This window comes from Botrytis fragariae (genome assembly GCF_013461495.1).
Source record: "Botrytis fragariae strain BVB16 chromosome Unknown tig00000000, whole genome shotgun sequence".
Lineage (NCBI taxonomy): Eukaryota > Fungi > Ascomycota > Leotiomycetes > Helotiales > Sclerotiniaceae > Botrytis > Botrytis fragariae.
Genome location: NW_023500986.1, coordinates 61,163 through 84,883, shown reverse-complemented (window position 1 = coordinate 84,883; position 23,721 = coordinate 61,163). Strand labels below are relative to the sequence as shown.

Sequence of the window (23,721 nt, the reverse complement as noted above, 5' to 3'; positions counted from 1 at the left end):
TGAAATTCCATCGTATCGTCGAGTTAAGCCATAATGTGTCTAGCTTTACTATGCCCAAAATTTGCCGTGAGCATTACTTTCCGAGTCATGCATTGCAGTCTGATGCAAGATTCCATGTCCAAGATTCTAACAATAATACTGTCAGCTTCAAATTTTCAGTTCAAATCAATCCAGTAGCCTAATTCTTTTACTTGAAAAGAAAAAATGAATTTTCCGGACCCTTTCATTGCTGAATTACCAAGAAGCTATCGAACACCACTGATCATGAAAGGGACTCGAGAAAGATCTATCTCGGAAAAAAACGCTTCCACGTGAAAGAGACTCGGCAGGTTCATGGTGGAAAATGGTATCTCTGTCAAAGGAACTCCTCATAAAGTAACACTTTGATCAGAAACTATGACTCAAGCATCACAGCTACCAAAGTTTGACTTCGCCAAATACTGATTGTAAGCTTAATGCAACAGCCATATACCTGTGCAATAACTATTTCATTGGGATAAAATATAAGAGTTGTGCATTTCGTGCCTTGAAACGAAGATGAAAGGGATGAATAGTTTCTTTATTACTTGGGAAAAGCACAACAAAACTCAATGCTATAGGCACTGAGTTATATATTTCGCAGATATAACCTCCCGTACTTGAAAAGCTTGCCAAGGAATAGAATATTGAAAAGATGGTATATATATCCAACATTTAAAACCCTACTCCTCGCTTCGCTGCTTGTATTCACATCATCTCATTTTGCTTGCTTAAAAATGCCTACTCCCACCTACTTTGCCAAGTATCCTCCCTTTCCCTCCAATATCCCAGTGGCAGATATGCCCATTTTCTCCTTCGCTAAACTTGCAATCAATGACGGACACGAGTCCTGCGCTCTTTTCGAAGCCAGTCGTCATATAGGCTTGTAAGTAACAGCAAATCCTTCCTTCCAATCCTACGAATATCCTTCGATCTGTCCCCACGCAAAATCTTTGCAATCAAATGCATTATATGATTTGATAAGAAATGCAAATTATACTGTTTAATTGCACCCAAGTTCATTGCACGTATTGATCATGTGGTTCATCTATTTGTCTTTCAATAACTCTTCTCGAACAACATTCGTGCTTTTTCTTAGAAGCATTATTCGCGGCAAATTACTAATTCTCAATACCGTAGCTTCCAGCTTGACTTCACTGGGTGTTTGTTTGGTGATCAATTTCTCAAGAATACCGAGAAAATGTTCGACTTGAATGCAGAATTATATGCACTCCCTAAATTTGAGCTTAATGAATACGCCTACAATCCCCCAATTTCTCTCTTTCGGTACCCCCGCCTTCATAATTCATCACTTCTTATTCCAAATTTGTACGACCTTTCGAAAGTCTCGACTAACTTGGTCTCTTATCATTTTTAGCTACAAGCCCTTAGGTTATCACAAGATTGGCAAAGTCGGAGATCGAGTCGAGCTCTACGGAATCAGCCGCGATGATATAACTGGGGCTTCTGAGCCCCTTGCTAACCCGAGCTGTATCGAACGTTCTCGCCCGCAATTGAAGACATATATTGAACAGGCCAACAGAATTGTTAATGTCATTCTCGGGCATTTAGAAAAACATCTGAAACTTCCCCTGGGTACTTTCGCACAGTTGCAACCGATGACGGAGCCAAGCGGTAGTGTTTTACGGATGTTAAAGTATGAGCCTCAGGTGAGCTCGAAATCTCCTGTGTTTCCCATTATTCCACGTGTGTCATCATAGAATTGCATCTCGAAACTATCCTAATTATTGATAGCCAGCTGATGATCGCCGTACTTCCATGATGGGACATACCGATATCACTGCACTAACCCTTCTTTTTAGTACAACTGGAGGTCTCCAAATTCTTAACGATGACGCAGGTACGCAACTCCAATCTATAATTCCAAAGTTTCGTCTTAATAATTAATTAATTTTCATCATTTAGATCCTCATCTCGAGTCTTCTTGGACTCACATTAAACCTCGGCCATCCACCTGTATAGTCAACCTTGGCGACGCAATGGTTGAATGGACTGGTGGGATCCTTCGCTCAGCTATGCATCGTGTCACCTCTCCCCCCGGCGATCAGTCATCTATGACCCGCTATGTAGTTGGTTACTTCGCCCGCCCTGCTGGTGATTCCCTCATGAAACGACTAGCACCTCCCCAGTATCCTTCTTCCCTCATACCACCAGTCGAGGAAGGAGAGAACTCTGAAAATGATATGAACGCGAGAGACTGGGAGTGGCATAAACTTTCCTCGGTTAAGGCGGGTAATATAGGGGGAAGCTTAGGTGGTAAACCATTTGAGCCGAAGAGAAATTTAAATGATTTGTTCCCCGCTATTGTTGATGCGGTTTGAAGTATTGGTTCCTGTATTTGAGATTTGAAGATTTTATATTGTATCCAATTTTGGAATCGTCAATGGACATAGAGTTTTATTTCACCTGTTACTTGTCTCCGTCTCCACTTTGCCGCTCAGCACCCGAAAAGTTTTTGCATGTATCTTCGGTTTTGGCACCATCAGAAGTAATTGGATTGAACCCTATTATTGCTGGTGTGAGGAGTCTTTTTTACTCGATCCTATGTGAAAGATGAGGATACTGTATTCGCGAAATGCGTGAGTGAAACTGCTCTTTTGGTAAAGCCCAATGCTCAAAAAATTGTTGAATCATTAGCCTTCTAAGCAGTGCTGTAATTGACATTTTCCGTATTTTGGATACCCCTCACTTCAGTGGTGCGTATCGAATTTTTGAAATATATTTCAATAATTATTATCAAATTGAATATCACTAATAGTATTCAATATTGTTAAAATATTGAATATCACTAGTAACATTCCGAAATATGGGAATTTACATATTTTAAATAATCTCTTTTTTCATTAGGTTTAAATTCATTGAAAATATGTGAATTCCTGTATTTCAGTACATCTTCAGTATTACACCTTTTGGAAATACCTACGGCCGTAGATATCGTTGATTATGATACGTACTACAGTGCGTATCCTAACTGCAATATCAGCCACAGTATTACCACCGTATACTAATTTCAGCACTGCTTCTAAGTCTTAATGGCAAATTTGTGATTGATCAAATCAAAAGTCAAGCACTCGACACTTCCAGATCAAAAAGTGCACCATTTCGTCCACAAGCTATCTCCTTACCTCACTACAAGTATCCCAGTATAGGAAAAAATCACGCGTTCTTCCCTGCTCAGCTCAGCAAGCTGCCTCTCTTCGATTTCCGAGGCCATTCAGGTTTTCCATATCCTCTCTTCTCGCCACCAAAATCTCTGTTTCGGGTTTTTACTGTGCCCAGGAGATTCCGGCCTTTCTTTGGCACCAGCCATCTAACGACTAGAATTAGTATCAGAATTGGGCGTTCATACCCCGTCCTGCTTTGGTTCTTAAAGCTTTTAGAGTATTAAGTCTATTCTATCAAATAAAGCTGTATATTAAATCAACAGATGAAAACCCCGGGTTGACCTCAGAGAGTACTTCATCATTCCACATGACTTTAAAAAAGCACTACCCACTACTGATTACGCATTTTAGATGATTTGTGAGGCACTTTTGTGAAGAGGGTTTCCTTGACAGCAATCGAATTTTTTAAAGTACTAATTAGTATACTAATGTCGTTGCACTGCCAATTAACACTGATCACACAAGTATGGGTGGGTTCTTACATCCGTTTATCATCCAGGATTGATGCAATGCCAAATCAATATATTTGGATCCTGAAAGAATAATCAATAGCTCAAACCACGAGGATCTACAAATCTAAAGGCGGGAAGAAACTTCTAGACAAGTATTGCAAAGAAAAATCACTCAAGGACTCTCTAGGCTTATCTAAGTGCAACTTTGGACACCTTAAGGCATTCATTAACCTATGGAAATGCTTCACGGATGCTAAACGTCGCGTAGGATTTTGTGAACAGAAGATATGATCAAAGGGAGTACGTTTGAGCTTCTGGAAATAAAGTCAAGTCGAATACTCGTTTCTCGTGCCCACAAGAGATAATTCTCCTTTTTGAGCCTGAAAATGCGGTATCGTAGTTGTGATTTGATGCTTATACGCTTCTACCGCTGGTCAAATCCTCGACAAAAATATTGAATAGAACAAAGACTACTCACTGTTGAGGATGTCAAGCAAATCTAAACATATAAGAGCGAGCAAACCAAGTGGCAGAATTTGCCCAAACCCCCAAGTGTCCTCATCTCCAATTATCAAGCTTCGATTAGACAATTTCGTGTCAATAACGTCGAAAGTATTCCATGCTGCTAGTCCAATATATCCAATAACTATCAGTACCGATCCGTTGTCTCCCCAAGCCCATAGTGCCAGAATCCGCCAAAGTACATGCCAGATCATGTAGATTATGGTTTCTACAACTTGTAATAAGATACGTAAGAGAACTGGCCAACGACAGGTGCGCAGTTTCACCGCCGACCATAAATTTAAAGCGCGTTGCTGGCCCCCATTGGATACATCGTTTGACGTATCTGCAATGAAGTTCACTAAGCCCTTCAACCATCGCCATTTGCAAGACAATGACTGTACAAATTGTTGCATGGAATACAATAACATATATACAACTTCAAAGGAAATTCCCACAATCCAGAAATATTGCGCATTGGTTGGTGATGGTTCGTGGGAAAGATAACATTGACCACTTCCTTCAGAGTCCCAGTGGTTTTCAGCCTCCAGTGTGGTAACAATCTGGTAATAGATTGAGAGCAGATCACTGATAAGTATGAAAACCCAGCGCGTCCAGAAATAAAAGCTCCTGTCATGACCATAGTGTTCCGAGTTGAGATATCCAGCTCTAGCAGCCCAAAACGAATTTAGTGTGAGCAGCCAATAGCTTGTAATGAGAGATTGGTGATAGAATGACATGTCATGAACTTCAGCTATACCTGCAATGATGATCGCGGTTCCTGTAACAAGCTGAAGATCACACAATCGATCTAAAGCCATTTGAGAGAATAACTGAAGTCGCGGTTGGGAATTGCGAAAGAGACTTAAAAACATAGCTAACGAACATCGGATGACATAAAAGCTGAGATGAACGCCTTTGATTATGAGTCTTGGGATGTTTCGTTCGATAGATGATGGGATGGAAATTCTTGTTAGCTTGACTGTGTATTTGCCAATATGTTCAGCTGTGGTTCCCGACACAGAAGAAAGAAGTTGGAGACGGAATCGAGATGACACGACACAATATAGTTGGATACATGCAACAAAACATGTGACCCACGCGGTAATCAGGAAACTTGTCATAACCTTTGGAATTTGTTAGGAAGGGGGGATTGTCATGGAAATTCATTGAGCTACTTACCCCAGGACCTGCGATGTCCGGATCCGCATCGAAAGAGGCGGCACATACCCATTGATCACGAAGTCTGCTCGCCATGATGCTTTAGATTGAGAAAGATAGAGAAATGAATATTGAATGTTGTTTTGAATGAACCATTGAGGCTAGTTGGCTAATAACAACACCCATTGGAATGTACCAAGCCACACAACGGATTAAGATGAAAGAAAGGTAAGATCTTACTTTTATGAAAGAGCTCTACCGTGCATAGCTGAAGTATCCTTTAAGAAAATTATTCTGATCAACTTCATTGTTATTGTATTACCTGGCTTGTGTATCTTGAATCAGAAATTCGATCCTGGAGACGCTCTAAAAGATATGTAGAAAAGACCGAAAGCACGAGTAAATTGCGCAGCCTGGAGTTAGGATATGAGCTGACATATAACAGCGGGAACAATCAGCAAAGACCATACTCCATCTCATAGCAGAAAAGCCCATCTCTGAAATTGTTGATCAGATATTGTGTCAAGGCCCTTGAGCTCGAGCGTAGTGTACAAAATTCATTTCAAGTGATTTGTGCGTGCTTTCAATCGCAAAAATGTTCAATGTTATCAACAATCGGTGGCATCGTAGATTGATAGATGCTTCAATTAGCCAGATATATACTACTCGTGAAATGCGTTCTTGATGTGGCAGAAGTAACGATGGAGAACAGGGATGGTTGGATCTACCAACTTACTGAAAGAATTATCTGTGAAGTGACTAATAACATTAAAATAAGAGAAATGAACAAGCTATTGAAAGAGCCCCCAATGATGGTATCCAGAAAGAAATCAAACAACATAGTATTGTAACGCCGTATGCTACACATTTTTCGCGTTCAAGCTTGAATCAGCTGTCATATGTACTCATTATGATCGTTCATTAAGGCATCTCTTATACCAAAAACTCTACAGAAAGAATATAAGCTTTTTTACTCTTAAACTTTCTCCGCGATTCCCGCATTTGGGCGATGCTCTTCCACCAATTTGTCTCTTTGCAAGTTCTCCAACTCTTTGATTTTTCGTTCTTTAAGCTCCCGACAGAATACGCTCCCTTCCCTGATACGATCGCCTTTCCATGTGAATAATACCGGAATACCGCACATTAATAGGCTCAAGAGTGCAAGCAGGCTACTTGCCCATGGCACGCCCAGTTTTGTATACATGGGTTTCGCTGCAAACGGCAACACCGCCCCAGCTAAGCTTCTACAACAGCTCGATGCAGCCATGGCGCTAGCGGCGAAGACCTCATAAGCATCCGTCAAATAGTTGAGTAGAGCAATGAAGATTAATATAAAGCCCATTCCAAATGGTATACCGGCCAACATGGGAACATAAAAAGGAATAGAGGCGCGGGATGTCCAGCCTAACCAGAAAAGCGAAATAACGTAGAGTGGCCCCCCAAAATAGCAAGTGGTAGCCGCCGAGATTCTTCTTTTTGCGCCCAAGCTTTCTTAGATGCTTGAGCTTTGCGTAAAAACGTATCCCACCAGAGAAATACGATGATAGCTAGAATTGCACCACCACCAATGGGGAGGAACATAAGTCCAGACACGCCAGGCGATTGACCATATATTCCTTCGAATATAATCGGATAAGCTTCAAAGTACATATAGAATATCCCATATGCGAAGGCGAGGTAGGTGCAAGCGGCCAAGACGATGAGCTCGAAGAAGAACATGCGGATAGGTCGAGTAAGTGTCACAGTCATCATTTGTTTTAAATCTTGCTTTTCCAATTCGATCGGCGCGATTATTTCGGAATCGCCTGTTTCTTTTCGCAAATGTTTTGCGCGTTTGAGAAGTAGAACTGGACCGTAGGTTTCTGGAAGAAATATAAGAGGGGCCCAAGATGCACCAGCAACAATCAAGCCAATCCAGAAAGACCAACGCCAGCCAAGAACGGGAGATATAAAGCCCGAAATTATTGGAGCCACTAGAGGACCTACACAAGTGCCTGCAGTGAAGACCGCCATTGCTCTTCCTCTTGTTACTGGATCCTTGTATATATCTGCATAGATACCTCCACTGACGGATATAGGACTACTTGCGTTGATACCTGCCAGGATTCGAAATGCTAAGAGTCCACCCCACGTTGGTGTTAAGGCACAACCTAATGTAAAGGCGGTATAGCAGAAAAAGGTTGCCAGCATGATCGTTCTTCGTCCAAATTGTTCCGATAGTGGACAAAATACTAAAGGTCCAAGCACATATCCAAGGAGATACATCGATATTGGTAGAATTTCCGCGGATTCTGATGTTATGTGGAAATGCGGAGCGATGAATGGCATCGCGTTCGAAGGCAGAGAAGAACCCATGGTACTGTTGATCACCACAAGCATTCCAATGAGAACAATGTAACATTTCCACCTCTATGGTTCCAAATTAGACTCATCCTTCGTTACGATCAATTGAATACCCATCTAAACATTACCCAGGGGAAGAGATATGACGTACGGAGGACCAATTATATGGATTTTCTGGATCGCCCTCCTCCCAATGTATTACGGTTTTCGGCGTACCCAACACGCTGGATGCAGAGGAATCCGGAAGAGATACATGATTATCTCTCGCCTCAAGATCATATCGTCTTTTCGCATCGTCGTGATCAGTTTCAGAGACCATTCGAGAAAGTCTAGTTTGATACCTTTCTATATGTCCATTAGTATATCTGCAGCTCTACCCATGGAATGCTGCAACTACCAATTGATGTAGAGCCTGCTTCTGAATTACGCCCATATATCACGTCGTCGCTGACTCCCCGTGAGGCGATTGCATGTCCATGATCTGCGCTGGGCATGTTTACTTTGTCGGCTATCCTTACAAGCAATTGAATCTTCCTTGCTCCTCTCTGTGATGTCCTAGGAAATCTGGATGAAGTTGAAACCCATGAATGGGTTTGAATTTTGTATAGAGCTGGGGCAAAAGCAGAATAGGATTACAATGAAATAGAATTGTAGTAAAATATATGCAGTAAAAGAAATAAACTTAGCTTGTGATATACTTACCTGGAGATAAGAATACATTGGGCATGGAAATTTCTATGTGCCCACAATTACATGGCCCTTTTGAAAAACGAAGGATCATTGCTAGTTTGTAAATGGTAAATTCTACAACGTAGTGTGAAGCTCTCTCCACTGTCAAACTTCGGTGCGGGTCCACTGCATGCCATCGAGTCCGATTCATTGGTTGCAAGGAACGATGGTGCCGACGCAACCGTAGGGATGACTGCCTTTTTCAGAAATGTCATGGCAAACGGCAGATCTCTAAGGGAATTCGTCAAGTTGGTGTATCTGGTGAAAATGTCCCAAGTCTTATGTAAAGTCTTGCTTCCAGAAGAGGGAACGAAGACCGAACAAGTGTGAATTTAATACTCCAAGGCAGGAGGAACCAACCTCAACATCTGTTATTTAATATAAATTGACGGACTGACCAGGATCATTCGGTAGATAAGGGTGGTTCTGAAAAATGTGGAAGCTGGTTCTTGTCGGTAGATGTTGTCGGATGAGCTGATCGAGTAAGGAGTCTATGTGATATGACATATGCCATTCAACTCTCCCGAGCCATTTGTTGTAATTGGGTCACCGCGTGGAATATGTAGATGGAGCTTTGATGGATCCTTTGGATGTTCCTATGAAGATTATTTCGATACTCTATGTTTCCAGATTGATACTTCGACCAAATCTAGCATATAATTCCACCTTCAGTTGTGTCATCTCCTCCCTAATTATGCTAAGCTTTTCTTCGACCATTGTTACTTCCTCCTCAATGTTCTCAGTTGACTTCGTGAGGAGGTCTTGGACTTCGGGTAGTGGTAATGAAATAAATGAATCTCCGATTTTGTAACTTCAAGATATCAAGTCAGTATGCTTCGACGCATGGTAATTCTGTCAATAAGGGAGGTGGCATTTCATACGGTATCATGTCATCTTCATCTGCCAACTCAAGTTCCCCCGATACGTCGTCGAGGTCTTCCTTTTCTTTCTGTATAACAGGAGAATTAGAAAAGCATTCATCGCAGATTACTAATCGCAGTATTTTGGTCGCGGTCGCGCGAGACTCGACTGTACTGACATGTTTTGACTTCAACTCATCTTCCAGTCCAATTTCCCGTTGATGTAAACGACTGAACCGATTGATTTTGTCTTGATCCTCTCTTCTTACTTCGACCTCATCTGCGCCAACTGCTGCTTCGTCTTCTTTTGATAACTGAGCTATAAAGTCAGAAGATGTGCTCATGGAAACAATTTATGATGAGGAAATATTACCATACGGCGTTGCATGTTTGCGGTTGTAATGTTGTGGAAAATATTCTGGGAGATATCTGAGTGTGAATTGTCGATAGGTAAAGGGTACCGGGTAGCCTTCCCACTTTCCTTCAAGCGTGGTGGGGTGGAGGGTGGAAGAACGCGCCTCTCGCAGCCAGCCTCAAATGCGAACCTTAAACCTTAGGCGTCAACATTGGCATTTTCAACAGCAATGCAATCAATTTATCTATCCATACCATTCGCTTCACTTTTCTGCCTCTTTTATTATCCTTGCCTACATCGCATACTTATTACTCAGTAACTTGTCCAGATTTTATGTCATGTTGAGAATATTGCCCATGAAACATAGGTAGTGACAGCACTATTCAATAACAAAAAAACATACCAAGTGGTATGGACACATCCAACGTCAATCACCTCGGTATGAATCAGCTACCGGCGACTCTTGATGATCGTTTTGCATCTCGTCTCTCAATTTTACTCATTCTTTTGTATCTGGGTTCCGTTGTTGTTGGTTCAATTTTGGGACCCCTTTGCTCTGTTATCCCTGCCGCTGTCTCTGTGTTGATCTGTCTCGCTTTTTGTAAGCAATGCTTCGCTTGAGGTACGCCAACCTTCTGTCAAGTATCCTGAGACTGTATAGGTTTGTTCCTGGCCCATTTTACACTGGAGATATCATAACCTAGTGACAGCTTGGACGTCAATTGTGTTTTTAGTTCATGCGCTGTCTTGATCAGGTTGCCTAGTGTATGACCGAACCCGACACCCGACACCCGCAAGCGTGAATCATGATATTGAATGTTAGTGGAGAATGAGAAGAAACATCAAATCTTTAACAAGAATTAATCATCCCATTTGCTTCTCCATCAGTTTCTTTTTAGACAGTTGTTACTTCTTTCAGTTCGTGATCAGACCATGAGTCTTGACTTGATATTAGCGTTTCGCACCCCATACCACAATGCCCAACCCTAGGGAATATTTCACAAGTATAAACATGTGCATAGTTGACGGCATTTTCAGCAACGCGATTCCTCAACGACAAGTCTGATTGAAAATTTCAACAAAAATTTCAACAGTTGATAATAGCCGGAGATGAGAATCATGTCTCTGCACACAGGTCTCAAAACATTGTCTTAGATCTGTTCTCATCAAGCTTCTATTCTGTGAAAGAATTGTCTCAAGCTTGCGAAATCTTTGTAGCTGAACGTCACACATCTGTCTTTCATTTAGTAGGTCGGGTGCTAATTTAGAATGACTTATAATGGGAATACCTTAAAAAGTTGTATTATGTTCTGCTTTTTAACTGATGTATGATATCTTTTCCTCGCCGTTTTGTAACAGTCTTTTCCAAAATCAAAATCAAAAGTAAGGATTATCTGCGAAAGAGTCATACAGCTTCAGGATACACTTATTTTTCTCTCTTCCCAGATCATATTCCTGCTTTTGACATGACGAGACCAACTTCTCAATTGTTCCAACAGGTGCGCATCAGGCCAGAGGCTGAGAGTCATCAGTCTGTTCAAGAGTGTCCCATCGAAGGAAGTACCTATGTCCAAGAGCAAGCAAAGTTTGAAAGCAGCTTACTGCAGAGATGTCCTAGTCATAAATGGCCTGGGCAAACCTACCAGAAAGCGTGTCCCCGGCCGATTCTAATCAACAATAAGCACCAAAAACAGCTAGAAGGCTTGCATCAGGCATTAGTTCTAGCAATCACGGATATTGTCGAGAGATGGTGGACCGACCAAGATGCGCACTTTCCTGATCGTATGCCACTCGAACCACGAGAAGAACACCTTTTACGCGTGAGTTGACAAGCTTTCCATGCCAGCCAATAGGATTTTGAGTCATCTCACAGCTTTCTAACATTTACTCTCTCTTCTGAATAGTGGATGGAAGCTCAAATTGCTGACAATAAAATCCCGTTATACCGCGACCGTCGGGGTTCGTGGAGACCAGACTTCCTTGTTGAGGATGTGATTGACGAGAATGGTATGACCGTGGAAAATTATCGCATTACGGAAATCAATGCGCGCTTCTCCTTCAATGGTTTTATTCTGTCAGCTATCGCATATGAAAGCTTGCAAGATATGGGTATTGGAAGAAATGGATTGAGGTATGCGGCAGATCCAACAAAGGTAAGGACTTCTGAGATTCTCAAAGGACCGAATGACAAGTGAATTGCTTTTTAACATTAAGCAGATACTTGATGGGATCACCAGTCTATTTCAGACAGGAGTTCCATTGCATCTTCTCAAGGGCAAAGAATTAGGGATGGATATTAATATGTTCCTTCATGTTGTTCAACAGCGGCTCGGCCTCAAACCCAGGATCATCACCCCAGCACAGCTCAGGCTTTTCCCTCTCGCTGATGGTAGTGGATACAAGCTTTGCTGTCTGTTGGGAAAGAATGAAGAGCCCTCACCTTTGGCCTGGCGGACCGATGTGGGCGAAGTCGTGGAAGAAATTTACCAAGTCGGCCTTGAGTTACATCAATCGGAGCTACTACTCCTAGAGCCGGAAATGTTGTGTCAAATCAGTCTTCGTTGTTTCAATGATTTCAGATCAATCTTTCTTACACATGACAAACGAATGCTCGGTATATTGAAGCAGGAATTAAGTTCTCTGGTTTCACGCAGTGTAATAACCCAGACCCAGGCACAGATTCTTGATCAAGGGATTGCGGATACATTCCTTCCCGGATCAAAAGAACTAGAACGAATCTTTTGTCTCGCACAAGAATTTCCGAGCCTTCGGACAGATTTTATCTTGAAGCCCATTCGTAGTGGCAAAGGAGCAGGAATCGTGTTTGGTGAAGAATTTACACCTGAAGAATGGGTTTCTGCACTGCAGCTTCTAAGAAGCAGTCAGATTGTCTCTGGAGTTACCTGTGTAGTACAGCGTCGCATCAACCCAAGACTGTATAACCTTGCTTTAGAATCATCTGGCACTTTTGTTCAGCATCCCCTTGTCGGAACATATTTTGTCATACACGGAAAATTGCTCGGTTTCGGGATATGGCGGAGCAGTCCTGATAAAGTCTGTGCTATTAGTACTGGAGGATCTTGGATTAGCTCAGTTATTTCTCAAGATGACATTTAGCACCTGTATATATGCAATATCTCAATTATTGGAGCAATAAAAGCGCTGAAATCTGTTCGGCTTGTTCTAGAAACTGTCTACTATTCGCACAAATTCCAACTCCTCATAAACAAAAAGACTCTGCGAATTAAATATAGATAGGAAGAATGAATGCCAACCTTCCATTCAATCCAGACTCTGCTGTGTGGGATAAGGTGCGACTATTTGAATTCATACGCCAGTCATAACCATTTGATGGCATTGTCGATTTATTGAAATCAGCTCCGAGGAGAGAAACATCAGAAGTCGCGTTGACAATTTTCCACGGCTGAGCCTTGGAATCACAAGAGATAACTGTAATCCACGTCACTACCGTTTAGTCGCAGACAGGCTATGGAGAGTGTGATGACATAAACTACCCATCTTGAGTAGCTAAGTTGTTACTTGCGTAATCTGCTGAGGATAAACAAGCAGCAGATCACCAGTGGTTTAATTAGATTACTGCTAGTAAAACTTGATATTAAAAGTTTAAAGACAAAACACGCGTACGAAACAGAACAATCAACCGCTTCCTAAGAGTATATTGAAATTCCGAGAACTATATATATTTCGAATTTCAAACTTCTCTTGGATGAATATAATGCTATTCATAATATCATAGTAGTATGAGTGGTTTTATTTGAATTAATAAGTAGTAGTAAGATAGCTGAGATAAACAGAGCTTTACTTTCCTATCCTCTTCCGCTTTTTATCGATCTTTCGAACCAATACAGCCGATAACAATCAAAGGCATCAAATTCATAAAAAGGCTTTCAAATTGTTACAAACTTACTTTAAGATATATAATTTAATACAGTACTAGGCCACTTATACTTGGAGGACCCCACCTTTATACTGAAATATATACATTTCACCTCAATACATTGATAGAGGTATAAAGTTCATAAGAAATTCTAATTAAATTATTGAAGATCCGGATACAGGACTTTATATACTTAATATTTGAGGTATATATTAAAGGATATAGTTCGTGTAGTACTAAAACAGAGGGGTTTGGTTTAGATCCGCTCTAGCAGAAGCTCTGATATAGGTCAGAGTTCTTCTTCTTATAGTCAGCCACTATACTTAATTCAATCGATCTCCCTATATCTTCATATTCTAGTTTGTACTTTCTTGCCTTGCCCTATAGAGAGCCATCCTTGAAACGGTACATCGTTCTTTGTATATTTTCTTATACGATTTTTGTATTATATTATTATTAATCACTGCTCTTATTGTTATACCGTATCATTATATACGAAGTAAGATGGGCTACAATTTTTTTATTATAAAATCTCTACCGAGGCAGAAAAACATGTTAATTGTTATATTTTGGAGGTATTTAAATTTGACAAGTGAGAGTTTGAAGAAAACGAAAGGACTGGTGAATCTGAAGCATGATTCAAGGGTCCGAGGAAGACATGAATAGTGTTGAGAAACTTGTCAAATTGTCTTCAATAGTTTAGATTCCAGGATAGAATAGTGGATTAATAATACAGCAAGAACATTATGGTTTCAAGGATCCAAACGGACTTGCATCCCATCGAACTCGCCGGAGATGACGATTGGGGTCTTTAACCTCATTTCGTGAATGTAGCCAGCGCCGATTATCCATCATAATGATCGATCCCCTGGGGAGACTTTGGGGGGTCAAATGAAGAGTCCATTCTTGGACTCGTTTATCCAAAAGTGTCTTTTTCAGTTCCTCCAATGCCGCAGCAGCCTCTAAAGTCAACGGTGTTGTGATATCTTCCCGAAATCGTATTTGACTCCCACCACCTCCTGATCTCATCAGTAAGTTTCCCACGATGCACTGTTCACCGGTTTTCTTATTGAATTCAGGAGGAACGGCAATCATGTAATTGGGGCTAGAGAGCCACGTCTGTGTGCGAGGTGAAAGTAAGGCGAGGAGCCGATCAACGCCCAATAGCGATAACGTTCCACCCCCGTAGCGATCTGGTTGAAGGACTTGAAGCGCAAAATATCGAGGTGGATGACTTTCATAACTGCAATCCGTATGCCAGTCAAAGCAAGACATCGTCTCTGAACGGGCTTGATGTCCATGATTTTGGAGACTGCCTACAGAGGGCCGAACATCCCAAAACCATCCCCGCTCGGCACTATGGGTGATCGGAAGACCATGATTATGGTTTTTGTTGAGGTTGTGAATTAGGCTCTGGAGGTAAGTACTTTTTTCATCCTGAAATCCTAACTGCAATTGCAGTACCCCTCTCGTTTCCAAAACATCGTGGACGGCTCTCAAATGAGATGGTTGAAAAGCTGAATCCGGCTGGGGAACTTCAATCCAAGGGATGAGGCTCGAAACTTCATGGTGTCCTTCCTCAAGTTAGTATTGCGAAATGAAAAGCGAATCAAGAGGGAAAATTCAATTCATACTGATAGGTGAGGCTCGGGCAAAATGGCTGTCTGTTGCCTGTGTTGCTGTATGACCAACACGAAGAAGTCGGTGCATGATGTGAAAACAAGAACTACTGCGTCAACAAGTTTAAGTATACGAGGTAGCCACTGGGAGAATAGTTCACATTTTGATTATGTTTAAAGACGGACCGACTCATCATCTTTAATGCTGACGATTTGCCAACTCAATTTTATTATCAATTGCAAATTATTGAACGTTTCACAACAAAGGTTGTCAAGTGAATGAGATGTTGCTAGGATTGAATATAGCCAGCCATCATTTAGAAGATCTTGTTACATGATACTATCCACTTCATGACTCAAAATTTCTTTTTGGAAGGAATAGCATGGTCTCCATTAATCACCAAGACATAATGGTTGTTCCGGTCCATCAGAAAGATACATGCACTGTTTTCAGCTGTTAACATGATGTATTAGTAGCTCGAGGCTTGTACAAATCCTCCAAGCCTAAGCTTAATATTGAACAGGCACGTGACAGCATGGTTCCAACGAAGAAATTTGCATGACTCAGACATATGAGTCAGGGTAGTAATAATGAAGCCACTAATGCAGTAAGTAGAAACAGCGGGAAGTGGTGAGCACATGTATCGTCAGTAATGTCTTGCTCGATACTTATTGTGCCCTGTGTTTTTCATCCACATGTGAATCAACTTACTCATCTGGAGTACAATATGCTTTGACGTTGTACAGAATCTGTTTCAACCACAATGCATCATCAATACATTCTTCGGCTGTGAAATGTGATATCCGGGCACTATCAATTATCGAGTCTTATTTATAAGTAGTAACCCACAATGCACCCGACTTTGATGTTCGACAAGTATGTAGCGTTCTGGTCAATGGAACTGGTCTATTGTCAAGAACATCAACTTCCGTTATCCCCTATGCGTTATCTGATTATTTTCAAATAGATTTCGAACAGTTACTTCGAAATGTCTTTACCCAAGGGTTATAAATGGCGTTCGTCTAATTGGTTCATCCTCTTGACTATCGCAATTGCGTTGTTCGCCGGTTTGTTTATCCGACCTGTTGTTGTCACATTCAAGGAAATATTAATATTGAATAGAAAATTTTCTGTATGGATTCCTAGTCCCAATCTTGGGCTATATGCTTCGGGAGCGTCTCCATATAGACCCTCTCAAACTCAGATGTTCACATCTGCCGTGCTTGCCCTCCACGGCGCGCTTGCTATGCTTTCTAGCCCTATAATTGGCCATTTTGCCGATAAGAGCCCAAACCGCAAATCTTGGTTGTTATCTTCTCTTATATTGTGCATCATCGGCACTTGCCTGGTTGCTGTCGCTCATTCAGTCGGAATTTTAATCATAGGCCGCGCAATGCAAGGAGTTGCGGGCTCCGCCGTGTGGATCATTGGCTTTTCAACAGTCGCAAGCATCTTTGAGGAGAACGAGCGAGGTTTTGGGCTGGGCATGATGACATCATTGGCTAACACGGGGACAATTATTGGACCTGCTGTATCTGGTTTACTTCTAGAGGCTGCAGGTTATTGGGTGACATGGTCCATCCACTTGTGATTTTAACCATCGACCTTCTAGCACGTGTAATCATGATCGAACTTGTGGATACAAATGCTCCTTTATCTCTGGATGACAATTCACGGAGAACAGGTTCAGTTTCTACACGTGGGAGCGAACGAAAATTCAGTAACGATAAGGGTTTCTGGAGAATAATGCTAACTGATGGTCGTGCTCTTACCTGTCTGCTAATTACCATCACCAGTACGACCGTTACCACGAGTTTTAATGCCACTTTGCCACTGCAGTTCAAGAAATATATGGATGGGGCCCGACTATTGCTGGTCTTCTTTTCATCGGTCTTGTCGTTCCGGGTCTTCTCATTGGTCCATTGCCGGCTGGGCCCGTGACAGGCTTGGAGCCCGAAATCCCGCTGTTGTTTGTTCTATTATTCAGGCATTATTTTTAGGTATTTTAGGTATTTCTGGGAGCAAAAGCGGAGGTGGCATGATCTACATAGCGTCTATGATAGTTATAGGTACCATGCGACCATTTGTATCCGGAAATGCACCTGTTGAGTTGGTTGGTACGTCGGTTACGTCCTTGTATAATGTGGCTATCATGATAACAAAGGCTTTTTAGCTGCCGGAAAAGCACTCCAGAAGCAGAACCCGACGCCTTTGGATCTCAAGGCAGTTTATCGCGTGTATTTTCCATGCTTGACGCTGGTGCTACTCTGGGGATGATGATTGGCCCTATTATAGGTGGTTCATTGAGGACGTTGATTGGATACACATATATGAACTGGATCTGGAGTAAGATATACTTATACTCACTTGCCTTTTCTTAGTCGCTGAAAAATGGTGTTAGGTCTTTCTTATCTCATCATCGCCGTTCTTGCTCTGACATTTCTTGAGCCTAAAGAGACATACGAACCACTTGAGTCTGACGAAGAAATTAGTAAAAGCACACATGTGCTTGAACAAGAGGTGAAATAATTATTTGCATGATAAAGAAATTGCGCGAATTTTGTGTTCACTCTATTCTAGTCGAAAGTAGCTAGAGTTAAGTATGAAGCGAGAGGAAGCTTCCTAACCAAAACGTACTTTAATACACTGCTGTCTGGGTTGACACATGCAATCTGAATCAATACAATATAATACAGGTTCCAGACCTTTTGCTCGACTTCTATCATGTTAATTATGCTCTCCAATTTGGTATAATTATGAGCCTGTTTGTGTACCCCACGCCAACTCAGGACAACAGATCGCTTTCTGTCTTTGTCGGGTTTGACTGGATCTTGTAAAACATTAGCATTGTCATATGGGTTGATCTCATACTTTGTACTAACAACCTCAATTTTAGAGCCCTTAATGATGATCGTACGCGTGTAAATATGATCGGAAAGAGAGGGCTTCAAGAATCAGAACATATCATCCAAGCTCACATCAAGTAACAACGGTATCATCGGTTTGGATTATTTTTGCTATACGAGATCCTGAATTCAAAGTTTACCAGCTACTCGCAACTTCGTGACCTCAATTGTTAAATGAGCTCATTATCGCAATAGCGAAATATAGTTCAGTGCCAACGGTCCACAAATTTGATTACTTTTCCTGCGGTAATGCTTCGCTCAAACCCGTCCAAACTGTCCAAAAACACAATTTGTACCAGATGTTCATTTTCAGGTGTAATGAGAAAGAAGGTCTGCAATCGTTCCGTTATAGATTGGGCGGAGAGAACTCCATCTCTTGGAGGTGATCGAAGTAAGCGAATTTCCAGGGTCGCCTGTGGGGTATCATCCAGTCGATCCAATATGATTTGCCATTGCAGGACACCGTTATCTTTTTTCTGCATGAAAGCTTCGATTCTCTGAAACTCAAAATAACAACCATACCACTTAAAGCTGAACCGATTATCACGCCCTCGCATACGTATAATACGTAGGAACTTCCGATCAAGCTCAGGTACTACAGCAGAAGCAGTATCCGGAAGTGGATGAACGGAGCCGATATCGCCGGTGATATAGCGTACTAGTGGGTTGCGCAATCTTTGGAACGAAGTTTGTACCATGAGACCTTTCTCTCCCTGTGGAAGGCAAACGAGTGGAGCTATACCATCACTGACGGAGGGGTGGAAGATCTCGAGTAACATACTTCTCGTGTCAAAGATAAAATCGGTGGCAATTTCTTTGACATCTTGCTCTCCAGTCAACTTTGGACTGCTGATTGCCCAGGGACCCGCTTCAGCACTACCCATTATAGAAAAAATCTCAACATCACCCAGTACAGACTTTATAAACACGCGTTGAGGACCGGTCAATGGCTCCGAGGTGTAGATGATCTTATTCAGTACGATACGATCACGATCCTCTTTCGCCATCAAGGAGATGTGTTGGACAGTCTGAACAACTTGGCTACCGTCGCCAGTAAGAGCGTTGACATGGTAGTTAGCTAGAGATTTTGCAACTTCGGCGGGTGGCATGTAAGCACCGGCGCTAAGCATAGTCCCTCCTGCATTTTCTATCATTTCTGTTACCAGATCCAGTGATCTTGCATTTGTCAGTTTCTCAAGGATATGTAAGAAAAAGCTCTTTATTGACTAGAATGAGGTACCTATAAAATCCTCCAGCGAGGTGAGTAGACAACACGAAGTCTTTCGATTCAATAACACCACAGACTCTAAGCAAATCTCCCATCCGAGCCCGCTGTCGACGATTCTCATGCGCGTCTACGGCGAACATCATTGGAATTGAGCCAGATCCACCGCCAGTAATACTCATGTATGAGCCATGACGATACGTATTTCTCGGGTCCACATCATGAGTGAGTCTTTTAATTGATTTATACCTAATCCAAATTAGTTCCCAAATGCAATTAACGGGTGGAAAAATGACACACAGTGTTTTTTTATCAAGCAATGGCTGTTCTTCGAGATCTGCTTTCTTCTCTTTACTGAAAGCGGACTCCTGAAGTTTCGTGACTGATTTTGAATCGGCTGGGTACAGTATATTCTCATTGTAGAAAGGATGATTTTCCGCAACAGCCAGCACTTCTGCCAATGAGTACGTCCCTGTAGCCATGACTGTGAAAATATTAAATTTCGAAAATTGCGAGACTTTACGATCAATTGTGCCAAAGCAAAAGCTATACACCACGAAAAATGACAAGGTACCTCACTTAAATATGAAGACAAAAATGTGCAAAATCAATTTTGGGATGGTGAAGAGATATAAATGAGAGACAATTGACAACTGAATTGATTGTACTTCTTACCTGACTCAGTTTTTCGGGGGGGAGGGGCGCTTACCTTGAATCATATTGATTGGAACATTCAGCCGTGGTAGGACTACATAATACAAAAAGCAATAAGTTAATGTTTTTTGTTACGTATAAAGATTCAAGACATGGCAGCCAGCTCTGTTTCGGCTAATGGTATTATTGATTGATCGAATCTCATGAGCACAACAGATCAAATGAAGCAATTGTACGATGTACTATACTTCAACTGATTGCAAGGTGGAATGTATGATAACTGACAAAGTAGATCCACTGTGAAGGAAATTAGAAATCTTGAGTGCACCTGGTAGAGATTATCGCACTTAGGCTGGTTCTGCTTTTAGCTGCCTCACCGTTGACTCAATCACTGAGTATGCCTTCGTCGGGAGCACGATGTTCACCGAGAAAAGTGATGATAATTTTGAACCACCAATCCTAGTGGCCCCTCGGTGCTGCTGCTCTGGGACTGTGGGACTTGATCTACCAGCTCATCATGTGCAAAGTTGGGGACCGCACTCCGAAGGCTGCGGTCGCTACAATGAGTAAAGAGCTTGCAGCTCTAAGGTTGTTTAGTGTGATACACGTGGCTAAGGCGAACAACTAGGCTTACAAGAAGGCTGAGAAACGCGAGCTACTTGTCATATTTGACGACGAGAAGGCCGTGTTGGACGATAAACAAGTTGCTGTAGAGGTAATGGACATTCTCATTGCCGATTCGGAGATTACCGCTTTCACGTTGACTTTTGGCATTTGGCACATCGCATGTAATCTCCGCGTGGAGCGGATTTATGGAGGCTCTAGCGGAAGCCTTGTGAGATCCTGATGCAATGTTAGGCTTGGCCCAGCTGGAATCAATCCCCTATCAATCAGCTTCCGTTCACGAGGCTCTTCGAGTGACTATACCAGTAACCACTAGATTTCCGTGCATCGTACTAGGTGAAGGTCATAATGGGTCAGTCGTGGATGGCAAAGTCGTTTCTCCGGGCACTATGATCGGTATATCGGCCTATGCTATGCACAAGAGTGGGAATATCCGAGCTCAGGGTGTAAGGTTAGCAATTAAAGAGGCCAGGGTAGCCGGAGCGGGGGCGGCCGCTAGTTCCCTCTAAGTAACCAACACAATCAAGGAACGCTAAGAATTTGTTCATAATGCTTGACATGATTATTCTAGCGTTCTAGAAAATTGATCAGGGACTATTAAATCAAAGCTCCGTAGATTTATTATCCATTTTCCAGAGCAGAGCAGCTCGAGAGCAGATCATCTAGAGAAAGCCGAATTCAAGGCCGCCCTGAAATCAATTCATCCATGCTTTACAAAGACAGATTCTCCACATTCAATCATTCTTACAATGTCCGCATTCCAGGTACAAATTATATATGTCATGTCAGACCTCGAGTCGAAAGAATATAAGTGTGATTAAACCGCGATTCTCTTGTTGTTAAATACTCTGTTTACTTGACTCAAAATTCTTGACTCATTGATCTCTACATTCCATCTCTACGCATCCTATTGCGTTTCATTTAAAACCAAGACCGCTTCTTCTCAGCATGGCATCGCGACTTTTATGGTGCGATCCATTCTGGAACGGCAAGAGGAAGCCGTTTGGCATAGGCATTCTCATGTCTGGAATTATGATCACCCTCCTCTTTTTCACAACGATGTCGTACATGTACGGCATCCTTTTCAAAAGCGGTTATCGGGCGCATAGCTTGAATATTTTGGCTGTTGACTATGACGGAGGTATCATTGGCGAAGCATTATCAGTGGCATACGAACAGTTCCATGGAGATGAATTTCCCGACCTTCAATTCCATACCACTGCCAAATATCCCTTTCTAATTGAGGTTAAAAAGCTGTATGCCGTGGTGATTATTGGGGAGCTATCATTGCTCAACCGGGAGCCTCGAGTCGTTTGTCTCAGGCTCTGGGTGGTGGCTCTGCGGCGAGTACACACAACTCGAGTGACACCTTGACCTATATTCACAATGGCGCTCGATATCCGGCTGTACAGCTAGGCGATGTCTCTGGAAATCTGGAAATCTTATTGATGCTGTATCTTCAGTTTACCATACTCTCAACGGATCACAAGCTATTTCGTCACTCAACGCAAGCAACGAAAACGCAGTTCTTCCCTTCTTAAACCCTATAAAAGCATCTAACATCAACATCAAGCCAACAGAACAAGGCACCCGTGTTTTGTCTAATACCGTGAGCGTAGTCTTACCTATTATTCAACAGTTTTTCTTCCTCATGGCATTGAATGGCATCAAGAATCAGTTTTGTATTTATGGCCGTTCCAATTCTACACGAATTGGCTTGATGAGGCGTGTTATTTCGATTATGTACACGTTAATCGCCTCCCTTGCAACGACCGGTTATATTTGGGCCTTCCGAGAGTCCTGGGATGTCAGTGGGAGTCAGCTCGCACTTGTATAGATGTCATATTGGATTTATATGCATATCAACTTCCTTATTCTGGATCCAGCTACTGCTCTTATTCCTGTATCCTTTCTTACGTTTTTTGTCCTCCCGTGGGCGATTATAAATGTAGAAGCAACAATTTATCCATTCGAGCTGATTCTAGGCTTCTACCGCTGGGCTTACGCTCTCCCTGCTCACGAATTCTACTCATTGGTTATTCGAGTCGAGAGTGGATGTGGAGATGTGTTGTATAGAGTGCTTCCCATTCTCTTTTCCCGGGAGGTAGTAGGATTAAAGTTAGCAGTCTGAGATTCATCTTACAGGAATCGACACGCAGAAGCAGAGCTGATTGCACTAGGAAAGATACAGAAAGATGCAAGCAAGACTGACAACAACACATTACATGATGAAGAGCAGGAGCTAACTACAACGAAACGACTATCGCGGGTTCAATAGTGTAGTTATATGAACATTTTAGAAATACATATTCTATACAGTGGAATAGCACTATACATCGCAGCACTAATGCAAGCATTGAGTCCACCTGAACTTTTGCAATTTTAACCATAATTTATTTTCCTGAAATTAAGTACTTTCACTTATGGAAAATCTGGCAAGCTACTCTATTTCCGGTCAACTAAACTGCACTTCATAATCCCCGGTTTCGTTTCAATCAATGGATCACAAATGCAGCATCAAAGTGACTGCTCAGAGAGTATTATAATAAGAATCTCGCTGTGAATATCTGAGTCATGATCAGAAGATGAGTAAAGCCTGTCGAGTCTTATTGCGCCGCCCTCGCTGAGAGGCTGAAATTGAAATTCAGTATCTTGCATTCTGAATGCCGTAGGAAGATTGCTTATCTACAACTTTTCCTATCTTTTGCAAGGTGAAGTAAAAATTGAAGTTCTGATGAATCAAGCTTTAGGCAATCATGAAATTGAGTCTCTACCAAGGCCGATAACAACCATTTTGCCAATACACTAAAATTAGAATTCTGCCTGACGCAAAAGAATAGTCTATAATTTGTATAATATGCTCATACAAATCCTGAAGAAAAAGTTTGTATTATACAAAGTATAATCTCGTTATGTATTATTATAGAAATCATTTATAGTATATCTTACTTTTTTTTATTAAATAAAACAGTAATAATAGTAATATTATTATACTTCAACTCATATTATAAGAGTATTATAACCATCTATATATTATTGCTTAATTAAGTTTTTATATAAAAATAATAAACTTTAAAACTTACTTATAGCAATTGTATAAATAAGAATAAAATATAAAAACTAAAAAGAATTAAAGAAATTCTAATACTTATTGAAAAAAGAGATATTAGCTTACTAATAATTTGAAAAA

At 41.6% G+C, this 23,721-nt stretch overlaps 12 protein-coding genes across 12 annotated transcripts; 6 read left to right on the top strand and 6 right to left on the bottom strand.

Moving 5' to 3' along the window:
• Window positions 1-755: 755 nt before the first annotated feature.
• Bfra_006223 (putative 2og-fe oxygenase protein) lies at window positions 756-2,360 on the top strand (the record flags this gene model as incomplete). The annotated part of the gene is made up of 5 exons (XM_037336597.1): window positions 756-904; window positions 1,159-1,347; window positions 1,397-1,688; window positions 1,774-1,879; window positions 1,945-2,360. 5 exons carry the CDS (start codon window positions 756-758, stop codon window positions 2,358-2,360), a joined length of 1,152 nt encoding a protein of 383 aa, XP_037197963.1.
• Window positions 2,361-3,981: 1,621 nt separating this feature from the next.
• Window positions 3,982-5,413, bottom strand: Bfra_006222 (uncharacterized protein; the record flags this gene model as incomplete). Its single annotated transcript, XM_037336596.1, has 3 exons — window positions 3,982-4,085; window positions 4,134-5,283; window positions 5,339-5,413. 3 exons carry the CDS (start codon window positions 5,411-5,413, stop codon window positions 3,982-3,984), a joined length of 1,329 nt encoding a protein of 442 aa, XP_037197962.1.
• An 880-nt stretch (window positions 5,414-6,293) lies between these two features.
• Bfra_006221ib (putative mfs multidrug transporter protein) lies at window positions 6,294-6,683 on the bottom strand (the record flags this gene model as incomplete). The annotated part of the gene is made up of 1 exon (XM_037336595.1): window positions 6,294-6,683. The coding sequence occupies one exon, from the start codon at window positions 6,681-6,683 to the stop codon at window positions 6,294-6,296; it is 390 nt and encodes a 129-aa protein (XP_037197961.1).
• Window positions 6,684-6,721: 38 nt separating this feature from the next.
• Bfra_006221ia (putative mfs multidrug transporter protein) lies at window positions 6,722-8,154 on the bottom strand (the record flags this gene model as incomplete). The annotated part of the gene is made up of 3 exons (XM_037336594.1): window positions 6,722-7,726; window positions 7,812-8,005; window positions 8,058-8,154. The coding sequence occupies 3 exons, from the start codon at window positions 8,152-8,154 to the stop codon at window positions 6,722-6,724; spliced, it is 1,296 nt and encodes a 431-aa protein (XP_037197960.1).
• An 853-nt stretch (window positions 8,155-9,007) lies between these two features.
• Bfra_006220 (putative prefoldin subunit 4 protein) lies at window positions 9,008-9,637 on the bottom strand (the record flags this gene model as incomplete). Its single annotated transcript, XM_037336593.1, has 4 exons — window positions 9,008-9,200; window positions 9,271-9,338; window positions 9,429-9,563; window positions 9,623-9,637. 4 exons carry the CDS (start codon window positions 9,635-9,637, stop codon window positions 9,008-9,010), a joined length of 411 nt encoding a protein of 136 aa, XP_037197959.1.
• Window positions 9,638-11,070: 1,433 nt separating this feature from the next.
• Window positions 11,071-12,721, top strand: Bfra_006219 (uncharacterized protein; the record flags this gene model as incomplete). The annotated part of the gene is made up of 3 exons (XM_037336592.1): window positions 11,071-11,424; window positions 11,509-11,757; window positions 11,822-12,721. 3 exons carry the CDS (start codon window positions 11,071-11,073, stop codon window positions 12,719-12,721), a joined length of 1,503 nt encoding a protein of 500 aa, XP_037197958.1.
• Window positions 12,722-14,246: 1,525 nt separating this feature from the next.
• Window positions 14,247-15,212, bottom strand: Bfra_006218 (putative taurine catabolism dioxygenase protein; the record flags this gene model as incomplete). The annotated part of the gene is made up of 2 exons (XM_037336591.1): window positions 14,247-15,076; window positions 15,137-15,212. 2 exons carry the CDS (start codon window positions 15,210-15,212, stop codon window positions 14,247-14,249), a joined length of 906 nt encoding a protein of 301 aa, XP_037197957.1.
• Window positions 15,213-16,110: 898 nt separating this feature from the next.
• Bfra_006217 (putative mfs transporter protein) lies at window positions 16,111-17,651 on the top strand (the record flags this gene model as incomplete). The annotated part of the gene is made up of 5 exons (XM_037336590.1): window positions 16,111-16,681; window positions 16,735-16,917; window positions 16,962-17,091; window positions 17,296-17,468; window positions 17,524-17,651. The coding sequence occupies 5 exons, from the start codon at window positions 16,111-16,113 to the stop codon at window positions 17,649-17,651; spliced, it is 1,185 nt and encodes a 394-aa protein (XP_037197956.1).
• Window positions 17,652-18,234: 583 nt separating this feature from the next.
• Window positions 18,235-19,735, bottom strand: Bfra_006216 (uncharacterized protein; the record flags this gene model as incomplete). Its single annotated transcript, XM_037336589.1, has 3 exons — window positions 18,235-19,204; window positions 19,269-19,502; window positions 19,554-19,735. The coding sequence occupies 3 exons, from the start codon at window positions 19,733-19,735 to the stop codon at window positions 18,235-18,237; spliced, it is 1,386 nt and encodes a 461-aa protein (XP_037197955.1).
• A 689-nt stretch (window positions 19,736-20,424) lies between these two features.
• Bfra_006215 (putative cytochrome p450 protein) lies at window positions 20,425-21,040 on the top strand (the record flags this gene model as incomplete). The annotated part of the gene is made up of 3 exons (XM_037336588.1): window positions 20,425-20,505; window positions 20,536-20,695; window positions 20,766-21,040. The coding sequence occupies 3 exons, from the start codon at window positions 20,425-20,427 to the stop codon at window positions 21,038-21,040; spliced, it is 516 nt and encodes a 171-aa protein (XP_037197954.1).
• A 439-nt stretch (window positions 21,041-21,479) lies between these two features.
• Bfra_006214 (putative nitrosoguanidine resistance protein) lies at window positions 21,480-22,368 on the top strand (the record flags this gene model as incomplete). The annotated part of the gene is made up of 2 exons (XM_037336587.1): window positions 21,480-21,787; window positions 21,948-22,368. The coding sequence occupies 2 exons, from the start codon at window positions 21,480-21,482 to the stop codon at window positions 22,366-22,368; spliced, it is 729 nt and encodes a 242-aa protein (XP_037197953.1).
• On the top strand, window positions 22,369-22,809 carry Bfra_006213 (putative nitrosoguanidine resistance protein; the record flags this gene model as incomplete). The annotated part of the gene is made up of 2 exons (XM_037336586.1): window positions 22,369-22,649; window positions 22,677-22,809. The coding sequence occupies 2 exons, from the start codon at window positions 22,369-22,371 to the stop codon at window positions 22,807-22,809; spliced, it is 414 nt and encodes a 137-aa protein (XP_037197952.1).
• Between the last annotated feature and the right edge of the window lie 912 nt (window positions 22,810-23,721).